Here is a 16,619-nt window from a genome sequence, read left to right as displayed (position 1 = left end):
CTGATTTTTATTAAAAGTATTTATACCTCACCCTTCAGTCCAAAAGATCGCCAGAATAATAAAAAGAATAATATAAAGTAACCATTCTGCTGTTAGGTTTAACATTACAAAAACAGAATATAGAAGGAAAAATAGATGGGGAAGATAAAGGAAAATGAAATTAGTCAAGGAACCAGAACTTGATGGTAAACTATTCCAGTTATGGTCAGCCATGGTAGAAATGAGTGATTCAGGGAGGTCTAGACCAGTGATTCTCAACCATGCTGGCTGAGGAATGCTAGGAGTTGAAGTCTACATATCTTAAAGTTGCCAAGGTTGAGAAAAACTTGTCTAGATGACTCCATCATTTCTGGAGCAGGTAGTCTTCTTGTCCTTCCTCACTGGGCATTCGCTCAGCTGGTCACAGCCATACTATAAGGGAATGACAGCCCTTTGCATCATCTCCCCAGCTCCAGCTTTCAATTCAAAGAACTCTGGGCAATGAGTTCTGTGCAGCCAGCGCTTTACCCTGATGGCTCATTTGGTTGGAGTAGCATTGGAATACTGGGTGAGTCTAACCACTTTTTAAATTTCCTCCAATACCCCAGGAAGATGCTAGGTTGGGGCATTATGAGAGATTAAAAGGGTATCTGCAGTCAGCTACAAATATCTCTCTCTCACATACACATTCATTCACATACAACTGAATATTTAGTTTTTGGCTGAGCAGAGCTCAGCATAGTTCTGTTCTATTAAACTCCTGTCCTGATATCATGATGAGGGACATAATTTGTGCCAAATTATTCTACGTGTGTGCCTCGTTCAATGTTAGAAGGATGGGGGTACCAGTGTAGGCTCCTAAAGCCGTGGAAATCACTATTTTTTTTGGACCTCTTGCCTGTAAAATAAATTATTATTATATTTAAAGAACTTCTGATGGAAGGAAGGGAAACTTATAAACAATACGATCTGCAACTATTTGGGAAATAACTGACAGTTGGGTTACAAATGGCAGGACATTTAGAGAGTTTTGCATCTTTTTCAAATAAAAATCTGTAAAACCTCTGATATGTGTCAGATTTGCTGTCGAAGAAGCATATTATTTATGGTGCTTCCAAAACTATGTCTACATCAATATTATCAACTCAAATCTGTGTTATACTTAGGTCATTTCAGAGCCAAAATGCTGGAATTTTGCTACCATTAGGCATCATTTTTCTTTGGGTGCAGGTTTTGTAGTGCAGAACCTAATTACTGCCACTGAGCCACCAGTTCACCCAGAACAAACTTCAAGGCTAGTAACCCAAAGTGGGATACCCGTACTATAGTACAGGGACATAGCTCCATGTTTTTGATGGCAAACTACACATTTTGCCTCTGAAGTTGGGCAGCACAACTGAGCAGGTTATGAATGTACATATCAAGTATTACTGTCTTTGTTTTTCTGTTGTTTTATAGATAACTTTTGGGAAATGGAGATTTGGAGACATTGTCCAGTTTGCTTCCATGTTCTTTTCTCATCAACTGAAAAATGAAACCAAGGAGCTTGGTAGGCCATATAATCCAACTCTGGGCAAAAAAATATACCACCTGCCTGATACTTGTCTATTTAGCCAGTGCCTGAAGATGTCCAGGGAAGGAAACTTACTCTACATTTGGAGCCATCACAGATTTGGAGCCATTACTGCATTTATCCTAATGTTTAACCAAAATCCTTCCTCTTGAAATTTAAATCAGCAAGATCAAATCCAAACCTTATAAACTTTTGATATAGGATGGTGTTCCTTTTCCTCTCCCCAGCCTTTTCTTTTGGGTCTTATCTTCCTAAAATGTAAGCCAGAAAACAGATTGTCTTATTTTATCAGTCTATAAGCCTTTCGGGGAAGCTGTCAAGTTGAATTCAGAGGGATTGTGTGAATGTTTGCAGCCCAAAAGAACAAATTATCCTGTGACACCTTAAAGATTAAGGGATGTATTATTGCATAAGCATTGTGGATAATTAGATTGATGGAGTATATTGCTGAGAAAAGAGTGTGATAGATACATTCAGCTGTTGTCAAGAGGGAAGGGAGAAAAAGAGGAGAAATGTAGGTGTGAGAAACAGAAAAGGTAGTGACCATTGCAATAATGTGACACAGGCATTCTGGCATCAATGAGGCAGTTAATTAAAAAGTCTTAATTTATTCCATGAGACGTTAAAACGTTTGGTGAATTTGAGCTTACTGTTTTCCTGATGAATTCATTCTTTGTAATTCTTTTTTTTTTAGGTTTCTCATCTTCAGAGTAATATCAAAGTGTCCAGGAAAATTGAAATCTTAGCATCATAACCCTTCCCCAGCCACTGATTTTTGGCTTGCCATTTCTGAAACAGCCCTATCTGCAACCTGTTTTAAAATCAGCATAATATGCAGCCAGTGGCTGGGGTCAATATTTAGCCTCATGCCATGAAAGGCTATAGCTCCTAATTTATGCAGAGCCAGGGATATCAGGGGGAGTGGTCGAAAAAGTCAAGATGGTGGCCATGCAATTGAAACCCTGCCCCTTTCTTACATGCCACCTTCAAGCACAGGAGCGACTTGGCATTTAGCTGCTTGTTTGTGTGAAATTTCTCAGAGCTTATGTGATCTGGTAAGTTGGATAAGAGATCATGCTGCTTTATACATAGTTTCCTAATGTTTCCCACAATCAAAGCTCCACCTCCTTTTACATGTGATACATGTAAAAATGGGCGAGGCTTTCTGTGGCCAACATCTTGACCTTTTTTACCATCCCTGCAGATGTCCCTGGGCAGAGTAAACAAGACCAGCTGTATTTTTTCTTCTCTACCTTGATAGCTCATAAAAATGATATTGAAAACAAGAGGTGAATTAATGTGAATAAAAAAAAAACTGGGCTATATTAGGAATCTTAAAACAATATATTCCTCATAGTCTGATAAACATCTCAAAATTTACTTCTACAATACTGTATTCTACTAATTTCTACATCTATAGTAGACATTTCCTACTATAGATGCGCCCTCTAGCAGTATCCTTGCTGCATAGCACTAATTATTTGCATATTTTTCATCATATGGAAAAACAGCTATACACATTTGTTGATTGCCTGAAGGTTAGTTTCTTGATAAACAGAGGATTTAAATGTGGGTCTTCCTAGCAAATCTACTGTGTGAATCATCACCAGAAGAGATGCACAACTTGAGAACCTTTGAGCTTTGGGTGCAAGCTCTTCTAAAGGGTAATATTTAATGTGACAAATCATTCAGTAGTTAAAGAGTGATCACACTGATTATATACAATTACTTGATTAAATTGATTAATCAGTGATTAAATCAATTAAATGAAATTAAAGCATTTAGCTTTGTTTCGCTTTTCCCCTCTTGATTTTTTTTTTTGTCCCTTCAAGTCAGTATTAACTCTTGGTGACTGCCTGGACAAGTCCCTGCAGTTTTCTTGGCAAGATTCTGGAAGTGGTTTGCATTGCCTTCCTAGGGCTGAGAGAGAGCGACTGGCCCAAGGTTACCCAGCTGGCTTCATACCTAAGGCGGAACTAGAACTCACAGTCTTCCAGTTTCTAGCCTGGTGCCTTAACCTCTACACCAAACTGGCTCTCCTGCCCTCTTTGTCCTGATCTTATTCTGGGGATTTATGAAAAGTTTGCACCAATAGCACTAAACCAGCTCAGCATGCTGTATCCTACTGGTGATAAGATTCATATTCCTGTACCTGTGAAACAGAATCAGTTCAAAATGAGAATTGTATAACTGGCTAGTTTTTTTTTTCCTTCTCAGCTAGTATCAGAACAAAGGCTCCAAGTCTGGTTTTGTTTTGTTTTGTTTCTTGGAAGCAGTTGGCCATGGACTTTTTTCTGGAATTGTTTTTCCTACTTTCCAGTGTAGCCTACAGCCTTGGCATGCCCTGGTGTTCAGTCATCCTAGTATTAACTAGGCTGACTGAATTTAGTTTCTAAGCCCTGATTTGGTAGTTAGGTGCTGCCTCCTGCTGAGAAAAACCAAAACTGATAATAAAGGAAATCTGAAGAAATTAACTCAATTGAGAAATGTTCCTGAAGGAAGAGACTTGAGCAGAAATATGGCTGCAGCACTGTTTTAAGTAGCATTATTTTCCCAAATGGAAAGGTCATATCATACTCAAGAAAATTACATTAAATCCAATTGCAAAGCATTGAGTTGAATCTGTAATAGTGCTATTTTTATATAGCATTCTCAAATGTTCAAAGCATATGCATGCTTTAGTTATAATTTTGCTTATTGTTTTTAATTCTGTTAGCTGCCCAGAGTCATGTATGTGAGATCAGTGGCCATATAAATAATGAATAAATAATTAACAACCCTGTAAGATCTATCAGTGTTAGGATTATTTCCCAGATTGCAGAGTGGGAGCAAAGGCTAAGATTGCAGCTTTCCTATGGCCTATGGTTATGAATGAATGTGGTGGTGGGATTCAAACCAAGGGACCATATGCTTCACAGTTCAATCTCTTAGTTCACCCGCTGCATCAGGAACGGACAACTTTGGAGGGCCATGTGTTGCACTTGACTGTCATATTAAGGGCCTAACATGAAGCAGGTGGGTTTTGTAGGAAAGCTAAATTTGATTTAATTGCATGCTCAAACAAAAAATAAATAGTTAATATGATTTTTAATAAGAATTTTATTAAGTTTGAAACAAAGATAAAACTACCAAAAAGCCAAAAAAAACCCTACAAAAAACCCCTAAAAGTGTGAAACACAAGAAAAAAGAATTTTGAAGATTATATGAAGATGTGACTTCCAACTTTCAACAAGAATATACAGCAATTTCCATAATCAATCCCTTACTCTATATCAAACCAAGATCACATTATTTCTATAAATCATTCCATTAGCATATTATAAAAGTCATTAAACACAATTGCTTCTTCCCCTTATATTAAAAAAAGAGATATAAACCTCCAAATCAACTCCCACCCAAAACATTTATTTAATTATTTCCTTCCTACCACTATTCTACATATTTCTGCCCACTATAATAAAAATCAAATTATTAAAACATTTAAATTGTCTACTTTTATAATTAATATTATAACAACCTTAACCCTATTAAACCTAAAACCAAGCAATTGTTATTATATCTTATACATCTTAAGAATCAAACAAACCTTAAAAGCAATCTGGTAAATCTTAATCCAAATCATTAAGAAAAAATGGAATAAAAGCCTTAATATCAATCCAAGTAGACATTAATTTTTTACCCAACCTCAAAATATACCAAAACACTTGCATATCTCCATATTACACACAAGGCATTTTTCATACAGAAATCAAACAGCCCAACTGCTCCCCTTAGAAACTTCTACTTCTTCTCCCACAGAACAGAGCCTCATATTTCCCATAACATTCCCTCTGAAAAACAACTCCATTTGTAATTTGCAAGTCAGACTGTCCGTTTAACCCTTTCAACACCAAAATATACTTGTCGCCTGGCATTTCAACAAAAGCTTCAATTTGACTGTCAGTAAAAGCAACTCTATCTTCATTAAAATCCCCATCTTCTTCCATGACATCCTCAGCCAGATGACATATTTTAAAACTAATATTTTCTGCAATGTCCTGAATATCTTGCAAAACAGCTTGACAGGTATCATGAAAGATCTGTTTAAACTCACAGCGAAGCTCACAACAGAATTCTGAGAAAGTCTCCTTGAGATCCTCCATGTTTCAGGCAGTAGATTTTGGTGCCCCCTAGATACTTGACTAGCGAGAGTAGGAGTTAATGAGTTAATGAGAAATCTCCAAAAGTTGTTGACATAAGAGAAAGTATGCTAACAAGCAGCTCCTGGAAAAATGAACAGAGAACTGAAGATTCAAAACAGCAGATTCAATGTGTAGGAAAATATTAAATCCTTGAAATTCAATACAAAAATAATAACAGGGAGACAATTATTTTTTCTCAGTCCTCCTTAATATCCAAATGGGAAAACAAGCCAAAGCTTAAAAAAAAATGAAAATTAATCCCCAAGATAATGACAAGCACCAAGATAGATCACTTCTCCTTGCTGTAGAAAGTCTCTCTTGGGGTACATAACTTAAAAAATATATAAATTGGGTGATTTAGAAATGGGGTGGCTCGACCTAGTGTCTCTTTGAGGCTACAGCGTGGCTTGGAAATGATGTCCTGGCCTCCTGACAGCTCTTACCTGATTGGTGTGAATGCTGTTTGTGATTCTCAGGCTACAAGTTGCTGTTCCAAAGGACAAATGGGAAGATTCCGAGTGTTTTCTTTGTTCGTGAAAACACTCTTGGGCTTCGGGAATAAACCTGCCCATGCCCAAAAAAAGAAAAAAAACCCACCACTGACAGTTCTGTCCATGGAGCTTGCAGACACAGCTGTTCAGCCAGCCATGTCCCCACCAGAAGTCGTTAATATGATTTTTGAAAGAACGAAGACCAGACTTCTAGGGCAACAAGCAGCCTCTGGCCTCAAACTGTGAACTTCTATCTTTACACCATCCTTAAATTGATCATGTCCTAAAAGGCTATTTTCTTAGACAGAAACCTGTTCTTCTCAGCTTTCAGAAGACAGAACTCCTTTCCTGGAAGCTCTCTTTGTAGATATCTACAGTATTTTTTTTTTCATTTTTGAGTCAAATTAAATGATACCTTTGAATCGCCAATACTTATGTATTATAATTAACAGGGTAAATAAATAAACCATTCTTTCTATATTGTTTTTCTGCTGCAGAGTAGAAAATAATTAAACTGCAGAAATAATTTCCTGTATTACAGTAGCAGCTTTGGGAAAAGGGTGGTTTTCAGCAAGTGTTAGGGGAAAGGGTTACTTTCCCAAATGTTGACTCAGCTATTTCCGAGTGGTAGGGCCATGCAAAACATTCTTTTCTGACTTCAGGTGGTCCATGGCTGAATTGTGTTTTGGACCATACACAGAATGAAATGGGGTAGTTTTATTGCAAATTAACCACAAGTTATTCCAGGTAACAGTAAAAAGCCACAGCTGAGGGTTTTTCTATGATGCTAATAGTCTTTCCATACTTGCCCTGCAAAATTATCCAAAGATCTCTATGGTTGTTTCATCCAAAACCTGTGACAACATTCCAAGATTTGCTTTTGAACCATGGATAATCAAGTATGCTCTGATGGACTTCCGGAACATGGTTTTGGATTCAAATTTTGTTTTCCCATTGTGCTCACCCCTAATAGCTACTTTGATGGGAGAAACCACACATGCATTGAATGCAGGTGATCCAACCTCTGCACTGCCTATTAGTAGGCAACAAGAAAAACACCTAAGGCAAATTTCCCTTTAAGTAGTCAAAGGTGAACTTGCTAGAGAAAACCATAAAAGCTTCTTAGGTGTACAGAACAGCCTGTGAAAACTTCTAACCCTGAAACAGACCATATTTACCTCAGAATTTATCATTTTGGAATCTAATTCCACAATGGAATAATTAGTTGTGTTCCTAACTTTAAAAAAGGAGAGAATTCAGTGGCACAGGATCACGCATCCAGACATTATAGGGTAGATTGGTTCATGGTTCTGAAGAAATCAGCCGCTGGTTTTAGCAAGTCTTCATTTGCTCCTGGTTTACAACTTTTCTTGCTGTTTTAAGGTTAATAAGCATGAAATGTTTATAATTTAACTTGACTTCTCCGATTTTCACCCCAATGAAATTAATACTGGCTATTATCCCCATGAATACTACTGGCTCAATGGGCTTCACACCACACAAGAAATACACTTAATTTGCACTTAAATGTCTATTAGCACTTACTGGAATATTTATTGCCTTACCACTGAACTGTACCTTTTCCATGTTGAAATGCTACAAATTTAAACAAATACCTGCAGTGACTAGGCCAGCATTCCACTTTTCCTGCACTATAAAGACTTTTAGAAAAATTCAATCCTTGTGGTTGCTTGTGACTCTGTAGGGACATACCCAAGTGATTTGCAAACTGCAATGAGGGCAATCACATTTGTACTAAGACAAGCCCAGTTCTGCATGCTTTATATGCAGTTTTTAGAAGAAAAAAAGACATTATAGATTAAATCCAAGTTGGCCACAGAACTCCCATACAGCCTTTTTGTTTGGAGCATAAATTTATTTCTCGTAATTCATAGCTATTCTATATGGATATCCTAACCACATACTAATCTAAAGCCTGAAGCTGAGTCAACATCCAGGCCACTTGAGTACCTTAGGCAGGTTTTGTTAACAGTATCCCCAATTTACTTCCCTCTCCTCCTCATAATCTTACCAAGTGAGAAAACATTCAGGAAAGCTGCTCAGATGGGGATTAAGTGGGCTCGCACATACAACCCAGTTTCAGACTATTGCACAAATTAGGCTGTGATGGCCTATCATGGCAGTGAAAAAAACACTAAAATGTTTCATGACTGAAGATTCCAAAACCAAATCCTTTATTTTCACAACTGTATAAATGTGCTCCAAGTATTTATATCCAATACAAGTTTAAAAGGAACATGCCATACAGCAAACTTAGATCAGTCTGCTGGTGTATTAACTCCTCTCATCTGTTAAGCTTAGTTACAAATACCAGTCATGGTAACATACATTTGAGTTCAGTAAGTATAGCACGATTTTTATAGCTATTATAGCTTGTGCACATATGTTGCACTTCTGGCAAGAGTTGCAGAGAAGTATGCATTGTAACGCTGGAAACTAGGTCGATTCATTTTAAATAGCATCAATATCAATGTCATCTTCCTTGTTGCTTGCGGTCTTCACTGTTTCAACTTTAGGTACACTGGCTGTCTTGGAGTACACCACCTGCAAGAACAGGCAAGTTTAGCCAGAGCAACATTGATCTCTTATTCATTTAAGGTGTTTTATCTCTCTACATAATTATTACGTATTAATGTATTATTGGATCACTTCAATTAGATGGCATCAGCAAAGCACTAGAGCAGGAACTCCTTTTCAACCTAACAAACGTTTAAATATCTCAAATCAGAGCTTCACATACATACAGAAAAGAACACTTGTTCAGAATTCACCTCAATGTTTTCATCCTCATCATCTTCTTCCTCATTGCCAGATGATTCCTCTTCGGCTTCTTTCAGCCATTTAATGAATGGCTCTGCTTTGACACGAATTTCTTTGGCAAGCTCTTTAGAAACATATTTCTTTGAGGCCTAAAACACCAGAACAAAGTTTGAAACAAGTTTATGCACAGATTTATTTAAGCATGGTATTTTAAACCCAAGCAGTAACATTTTATAGACTGTACAAAATGGTTAGAATGTGAAGTTTTAAGTTCAAAATACTGCTTCAATTGACTGAAATACTTGGTTCCAAGGTTGGAACAGATGTTCTAGCCAGGAAATCTTCCCTTGAACTTAAAACAGCTGTCCCAAAGAACAGCTACTTCAAGCTCTAACCCATTTCACTCAAAACCTTTCATACATCCCAACATTTAAAGGAATTATAAAGGTGCCGTATAAATGTAATTATCAGAAAATAACAATTATTTTGACCTTGCCCCCTTCATTATAAAGATTTTACTTGGGGTGTAGTTTTTCTTTTCATTTTTAGCATCAACAATTAAGTTCTACCAAGCAAAAATCCTGCAATGCAAGCCATTTTTCAAATGTTAAGAGAGTAATTATAGCTTGCAAGAGCTGCCTTGATTTATAAAAAACTGACCTTTTCTGCCCAGCTCAGTATGACTTCTTCTTCCAGAAGATCTGCATCATACATTTCCTTCAGGATGTGTGGAATTTTAGAAATCAGCTGTGATTGATGCATAGCTACTACACACTCCAAGCCATGAAGAAGGTATCTTTGGGCCTTCTTATTGTTGTGGCAGAACTAAAATGTAAATCAGGATATATTAGGAAATAGCAGGTGTAAATTAGTATCATGTGTAATCCACTTGCCTCATCATATAACTCAGCAAAATTTCACACAAACAAAATAAGCCAGGTAAATGCCAAAACACCCTTGTGTATTAGATTGAGAGAAGAATTAAGTTCTCTGCATCCTCCCCGCTCAGTCTAGAAATTTCTTTCACCTTCAACTGCCAATATAGTAAATATCAAGGCCACCAACAAAAAAGCATAATGCCCAGTTTTGATATCAAGTGTTTGCATCCTGGATATGAAGCAAATTTCTACACATTCTGTAGCGAATCAGATTGAAGCCCATCATCTCAGAAGAATGTTTTTGGCACAAAAAAACTTACACGCAAGAAATGGCGCCTGTATTTCTTTATCTGTTCTCTTATTTTTTCATCAAAGAGGACTTCAGTCAACACCAGGGGGCCCATAGCTTTAACATCTAATCTTTCTGCTTCTGCCACAATATCTTTGTCGGAAGACTCTATGACACCTTCTTCTTTCTTTTTCTGGATAAGGAAAGACATTTTGTTTTAAATCAAATATATTTTTATCCCATTTCAACTTAAAAGTTTATGAAATGAGAACACTGATGGTTTGACAAATGCACGCACATACCATTTTTCTTAATGAAGTATAGTCAAATACCTTAACAAAGTCAAATAGTAAATTGACTCTTTCTTCAATTGTCCTTTCTAGATCATCAGTCAATGTGAGAACTTTTGCACGATCAGTGATTTCGTCCATTCTGCGCCTTTGGGCTTCTTCAGTGGTATCTTCACCCCAGTCGTCATCTTCTTCCTCCTGAAATTTAGAAGGTTAAAATTAACACCAGTTTTCTTTAAGAGATATGCAAGATTCAAGAACTTCAACTGTGTTTTCCGGGAAAAACAAAGCAAAACTAGTTATTTCCCCAAATAATTAACCTTAAAAATGACATGTTCTCCTTCCCCTAATTTTCAGGGGAAGGTCACCATAAATACAAGCTCATCTTCAAGAAAGCAGTGTTTACAATGAAACCATACATTTACTACTCACTTTGATGCGGCCAAATCTACTTACCACTACATTTGGAGGACTAAGTTCTTCTGGTGGTGCTGACTGTGGTGGCGGCGTCTCAGTATTAGACACACAACCATTCTCTTTATCCTTGCCCTTTCTATTCTTCTTTTCTTTCTCTTTCTTGCCTGTACCAGACTCGCTGCTCTCTGTGAACATTAGCAAGAATCCAATCAAATGAATGATTTTTAACAGACATGCATCCAAACCATTCTTAACTTACAGAATCAACTTCAGTGGCTATCATCTCAAATTATTTGGGTACACTCTTGAGCCTTATTTAAATCAGACTGCTCCTGTACAACTTTCTGAACTGCAGAACCATAGTCTGTCCAATTATAAAGCCTATACATTTAACTTTTAGTTCAGTCTGAATATGTAACAACTTGACTTCCCATATATAATTTCTTAGCCATTAGATTATTAAGATGTTTTTCTAGGTACAGTTACATCTTCCATAATGCAGGCATTACAAGACTCTGGTAGAGACCCTTGTAGGCAAGAGAGGTGAGGAGCTGACTAGCGAGTAACAGAAACCAAACGTTGGACTTTCCAAAGATGTAGAAAACCCACTGAAGCTTATTCCCAGCTCAAGCATTCCAGTAATCAACCTACTCTGAACACTCTAGTTTCATTTTTAAAAAAATAATCTGAGATAAAAACTCAAGCAACAGGAAAATGACATCAAGCAATCATTATGTACAACACTCATCTAAATCAGTCTTGATTGCACATAACTTGAATTGCCACTAATATCTGCCCAGCCATAGGTACTTACTTCCAATGGCAGTATTACAAAGTTGGAAATGAAGCTGTGAATGTATCTAATACAGTCCATGTCCAGAATATACAGTGTTTGCTTATAGAGAACACCAGCAACATGTTGTTAGAGTCTGTATAACAGATGGCCTCATTTATAAAGACCACTGGAATAGGTCAGGCTATGGTTAGTATTGCAAGCTTAAATTGAGATAGACAACTAAGTTATCTACCACAGAGTGTTGCTTGCATTGCAAAGTCTTCATGCAGTTTTCCAGATCAGGTCCAACACACACATTTTGTGATCTAAAAATTTCCTCCAGTTTTCTGCCTCAATTAGGTAGGAAATATATTATTCATCATTTATAGGTCAACACCAAAATCAAGAGGAACATTCACTCACCAGGTGGATTTTTAAGGATGAACGTACAGAGTTTATGGTTTGTGTCAAGCATGCCTCGATAGCCACAGGCTTTGCAAGAGTTACCAATAGTTTGTTTCTTAGGATTGACATGCTGCCAAAAGAGAACAAAAGTTTTAATACCAGTTATTTTTATCTCATTTATAACTCTATATGCTGCCTCCTCCCATTTTATAGCCCTTTCTAAAAAAAAAATGGAACAGCACAAAGTAAGCAATACACCGTAACTGGCTTGTGCGGAAAATTCTGGACCTTGTTTTGATAGTTTCATTTTTTTAAAGCTATCCTTGAAAATTTTATTTTAAATCACTGCAGGTGTTAAAATGGCTAGAGCTACCTAGACATTGAGAGTTTAGCATTTAACTAATGTACTACAAAATCTACTCAAATTTACTCACAGGTAACTTGGTATATAATTATGACCTACCTTGTATTATTGTCATACATACTGTTTGTTCTTTAAGTACCAAAGTATTCCTCTGTTTAAAAAGTTGTCCTCTAATTAGCCACATTTACCCAAGTATTTATTGCCTGCCTTTATTGAAAGAATTTAGTGTGGCATTAGTAAGCCCTCTCCTGGGAAACCTCAGGACTGACCAGATACAAAGCTGTTGTTTCAGTGAGACTGCTGAAACTAGATTGCAGAATATTGTTCTTTAACTTAATATAACCTAATTTTCTTTATAAACCCTCAGCATTTTAGAAGCATCACCTACCAGATCAGTTTCAGGATTTTCACACTCAGGACAGAGAACGAATTTTTTAATGAACCCATCCAACATGTCTTGTAGCTTATTCGCCTCATGAGATCCATTGACAATGTAACGGTCATTCTTAACATCAAACTGGGTCTGCGCTCCCAGCTCACAACCAAAAAATTTGGTGGGATCTTTCAAGAAAAGAGAAAAATTAGTCATGAAGCTTCCCATCAACTCCCTTTCCACACCCATTCGGATTAACCCTCTGCAAATTTATTTCGTTTATTTAATTCATTGATTCAATTTCAGCACCACTCAACTCCAACTCTGGGTAACTTTTTGTTCCATTTATTTGCCCATGAAAAAGCAGTAATAACCCTATAGCTTATTCTATTACCAGTTATCTTAACACCAGCTTTAGAATTCTCTGCCACAACAGGAATTTGTGGCACATCAACAACATTCCCTATTTAATACAGAATACCACAAAAACCAGCAGTATGCATTGCTTCAGAGTACTATACACAGTAGAATTAGCTATCGTTACCATATCAAGCTATTTACTCAGCTTTTCCTTTCTAACTTAAAAGTTGCTGACTTCATGAGGCAGAAGACAAAACTGAGTATTAGGCTGACATAGTGACAATAACACCATTATTGACAGTTATCTTGAACTTCCAGGAGGCAATGGAAACTGAAAGGGGAGAGGAAGATGAGAAAATGAAGTAGGGCTCTGGAAGTCAAATATGAGTTAAGTAGTTTTCTTTTACTATAGTACATTTGCAATTTCTATAAGATACTTTAAAATAGTTTTTGCTAATAAAATGGAAGCTCAACAAAAAATTATATACAACTTACACGTAGGAGGCCGATTAAGCGCCTTTGCAACGTCAACCATATTGACGATAACTGTCTTTATCCCATTTCCTTTGCCCTCAACCTGAAAAGAGAACTCCAGTTAAATGTATGAAATCACACCATTAAGTGCCAACTTTAATCCACTTTTAAAGAAAAATAGTGAGGTATCTACCTTAGCAATCAGACGGGGCATTTTGTAGCGATAGAACTGATCTGAAACACTGCGGTTGACATTGACAGACATTTTGGCTTATTAGTAGCTTTATCAATAAGATGGAGAGATCTTTGATTGCAACTTTTTGGTATCTTCTGTCTGGAGAAGACGTGATGACATAAACGACTGCAAGAGTTCTCGGTCTCTGACATGAAAAAATTTTCGCCACTGAGGCTGTGAGGTTCTTGCTTGTATGCTATATTTCCCCAATACAGGTACCAATGGCTGCGCAACAGCTCTGTAATGTTAACATTAAAAAAGCTTTTATAGTGTGGGGGGAGGAAGTACTTGTTAATGATTAATAATGATCACTTGCCAAAATATATATTGCTTTAAAACATTTTTTTCATCAGTCCCATTTATGCAAGCACCATCTTAAATTTAATCTTCATTTTTCATACCCAAATGCCAGTATTTGTTTTATTCTTTATTTGTGGTTTTTTGTTTGAATTCAAACATGACCAAAGGGTCTATGATTTTTATACACGAGATACTCAACACAGAACCTTCAACAAAATGTACAGCACTGAATTGTGAATGCTGGTTTTGCTCAAAGCACTAAGAATGTGATACAATTATAAGCCAGTTACGTTGCAGACCATGTTTCTGGGCTTCGTAACAGTTACAGCTTATTACATTTCACTGCTCTGTGGCTAGCTATGAGGAAACATTTTCATCAAATGTTTCATTAACCATTATATTGGTTAGTATTTGTTAACCACTCCTGGATTTTGGCAGAATAGAAAACATCTTACAATTTGCAAGGCATAGTTACCTCAGCGATGCACTACATTAGTGAGTGAACTTTGGGAATTTATGGGGATGAGGGAATCAATGAATATCTAAATCTTTAAAAAAAAACTGAATAAAATTTTCAAAAAAGTATCCGAGTTACCTAATTATACTATGCCTCAATGTAACAGCTGTTACCAGAATTAAAAAAAAAATCAAGCCATTTACTCCAAGTGTAACTTAGGGAAAGATGAATTTTAAAGAACTAGCAAACCTCCTTTCCCTTCACCACGTGATCTAAGCACGTGCCTGTAATACTATATGAAATACAAATGAAGTGGAAAGAAAAAAAAATTATCCTAAAAGGGCGGGCGAGGAGAGGAACTCAATTCTTTTACCTGCTTAGTGATAAAACCACGATGAAGCGATCGCGCATAAACCCACTTCCTTTTTTTCCCCCAAAAAAGGAACTCCTCCCTCTCTTCACCCTAGCGTCGGAATGACTCAGAAATGCAGCAATTAAGCACTGAGTCAGCCCCAGATACAAAGCGGCAAAAGAGGGCGGCGGTGCCGTCGCCACTCATCCCGCCCCACCGCCCCTTTCCGAGCCCCCCAAAGCGCCTGAGTGGAGCCGCCCGCCGCCGCCGCCCTCCCCCGCCCTCCCCCTTCGCACACTGCGGGTTTAGGAACTGCGCCACAGAGCGCGCACTCCGCCCCCCCCGAATCACGAGGACGGAGGCGCGGAAAACCTGGCAGCCGCCATCTTGTAGAGCCGCGCGTTCGTCCAAGGAGGGGGAAGAGGCCGTCCCTTGCAGGCTACTCTTCTGGAGGTGTTGGACTACACGGCCCATCGCTCGTACTGTTTAGGGCGATGCGATGCAAGACATCCAGGGGTCAAAGTCCGCTCTACGATTCCCTTGTCCCCCGCCTCGAGAAAGAGCGCCGCTTTTGTAACGACTCCCCGAAGGGCTGTTTCAAGAAGGGACCGACCGCAGTGTCTTGTCTCCTTGTCCCCAACAGCCTCATCCTCAGCATTCTGCTCCTCTGTCCGCCAGGAAGTTACTCGAGAGCGGGAATTACGGCCCAGTATTAACAACCCTCCCCTTACAGAGTTGGGGGGGGGAGAAGTGAACGACCCGCAAGCGCCTCGCTCTTCAGGCCGCTACCCATCCTCCCCGCCACCCAGCCCCCCCCCCAGCAAGGGGAGCTCCTCCCCCATCCCCAAAGCCCAACGTCTCTCGTCCACCCCCTCCCTTCCTTTTTACTTACCGTTTTCGTCCAATACAGACATAAACCCAACGCTGCTCGCCCCGGGCTGTGACGAAGCCGAATTGGTGCGAGGAGAACGATGGCGGAGCTGAGGGTGTCACCGAGCACCCGGACGCTTTTTCTAAAGAGATACCGAGGGCGGAGGAGGCGGGCGCCGCAACCGCCAGGAGAGGGGAGGGGGGTCCAAGCGTCCTGAGGCGGGCGGGATCAGCGGGAGCAGCCTTGCCGGTTACTCTGCCGAAAGGGAAAGACCATCAGCCGAGGCAGCATTGTTAATACAGCGACGGAGCGCGCCCACATACATTCAAACTGAGCTGGAACCTACCATAGCGGCACCATTAGGATTTTTTTAAAGGAGGGGGAGGGGCAGAGCTATAATGGCCGCCGGGGACCTACCTCTAGAATGTTCTCGCGCCGACTGAACAACACCGTCGCCAGGGCTGGGATCAATCAGCCGCCGGAGAGTTCACGCCTTCCTCTTCGTCGTATTGGCTCATCGTTCGCCGTTCTTCTTTTTCATTGGTTCCAGCTACTTGTCAGTCATGATGTTCGGCGACCTCTCCTGATAATTCGCTTTTTTTCTTTCCACCCCTGTCGGCCCCGCCGATCGAAGAAATACCAGCGCCCAAAAGGACATCACGTTTAACAACGCGACCCAGAATGTCGCGAGAGTTACGCTGAAGGGGAAGAATGAGTCAGTGTTCTCGGTTGGGGGAGGGGGCGGCTTCCTATCAGCTCGCGTGCGGGGGATGC

General features: G+C 39.0%; 1 protein-coding gene and 1 non-coding gene across 2 annotated transcripts; both read right to left on the bottom strand.

Moving 5' to 3' along the window:
* Positions 1–8,396: 8,396 nt before the first annotated feature.
* Positions 8,397–16,403, bottom strand: EIF5 (eukaryotic translation initiation factor 5). Its single transcript, XM_063290370.1, has 12 exons — positions 16,263–16,403; positions 15,867–16,100; positions 13,824–14,103; positions 13,652–13,733; positions 12,812–12,984; positions 12,078–12,189; positions 10,919–11,064; positions 10,505–10,660; positions 10,204–10,365; positions 9,666–9,830; positions 9,017–9,154; positions 8,397–8,789 (listed from the first exon to the last, which is right to left on the bottom strand). The coding sequence occupies exons 3-12, from the start codon at positions 13,893–13,895 to the stop codon at positions 8,697–8,699; spliced, it is 1,299 nt and encodes a 432-aa protein (XP_063146440.1). The 5' UTR covers positions 13,896–14,103; positions 15,867–16,100; positions 16,263–16,403; the 3' UTR covers positions 8,397–8,696.
* On the bottom strand, positions 11,798–11,922 carry LOC134488690 (small nucleolar RNA SNORA28). Its single transcript, XR_010067009.1, has one exon. It is a non-coding gene; the product is annotated as a small nucleolar RNA SNORA28 (small nucleolar RNA).
* Positions 16,404–16,619: the final 216 nt, after the last annotated feature.

This window comes from Candoia aspera, chromosome 1 (assembly GCF_035149785.1).
Source record: "Candoia aspera isolate rCanAsp1 chromosome 1, rCanAsp1.hap2, whole genome shotgun sequence".
In the NCBI taxonomy this organism is placed as follows: Eukaryota; Metazoa; Chordata; class Lepidosauria; order Squamata; family Boidae; genus Candoia; species Candoia aspera.
The sequence above is the reverse complement of the archived record's forward strand: the minus strand, read 5'-3'. Positions and strand labels throughout refer to the sequence as shown.

What these genes read in the sequence shown, in the direction of transcription:
- EIF5 (XM_063290370.1), bottom strand. Translation starts at nt 13,895, where the DNA reads ATGTCTGTCAATGTCAACCGCAGTGTTTCAGATCAGTTCTATCGCTAC. An exon ending in GCTTAATCGGCCTCCTACGT is followed by an intron (nt 12,985 to 13,651) that starts GTAAGTTGTATA and finishes TTTTCTTGAAAG; the next exon opens with ATCCCACCAAATTTTTTGGT. An exon ending in TTAGTCCTCCAAATGTAGTG is followed by an intron (nt 10,661 to 10,918) that starts GTAAGTAGATTT and finishes TCTAAATTTCAG; the next exon opens with GAGGAAGAAGATGACGACTG.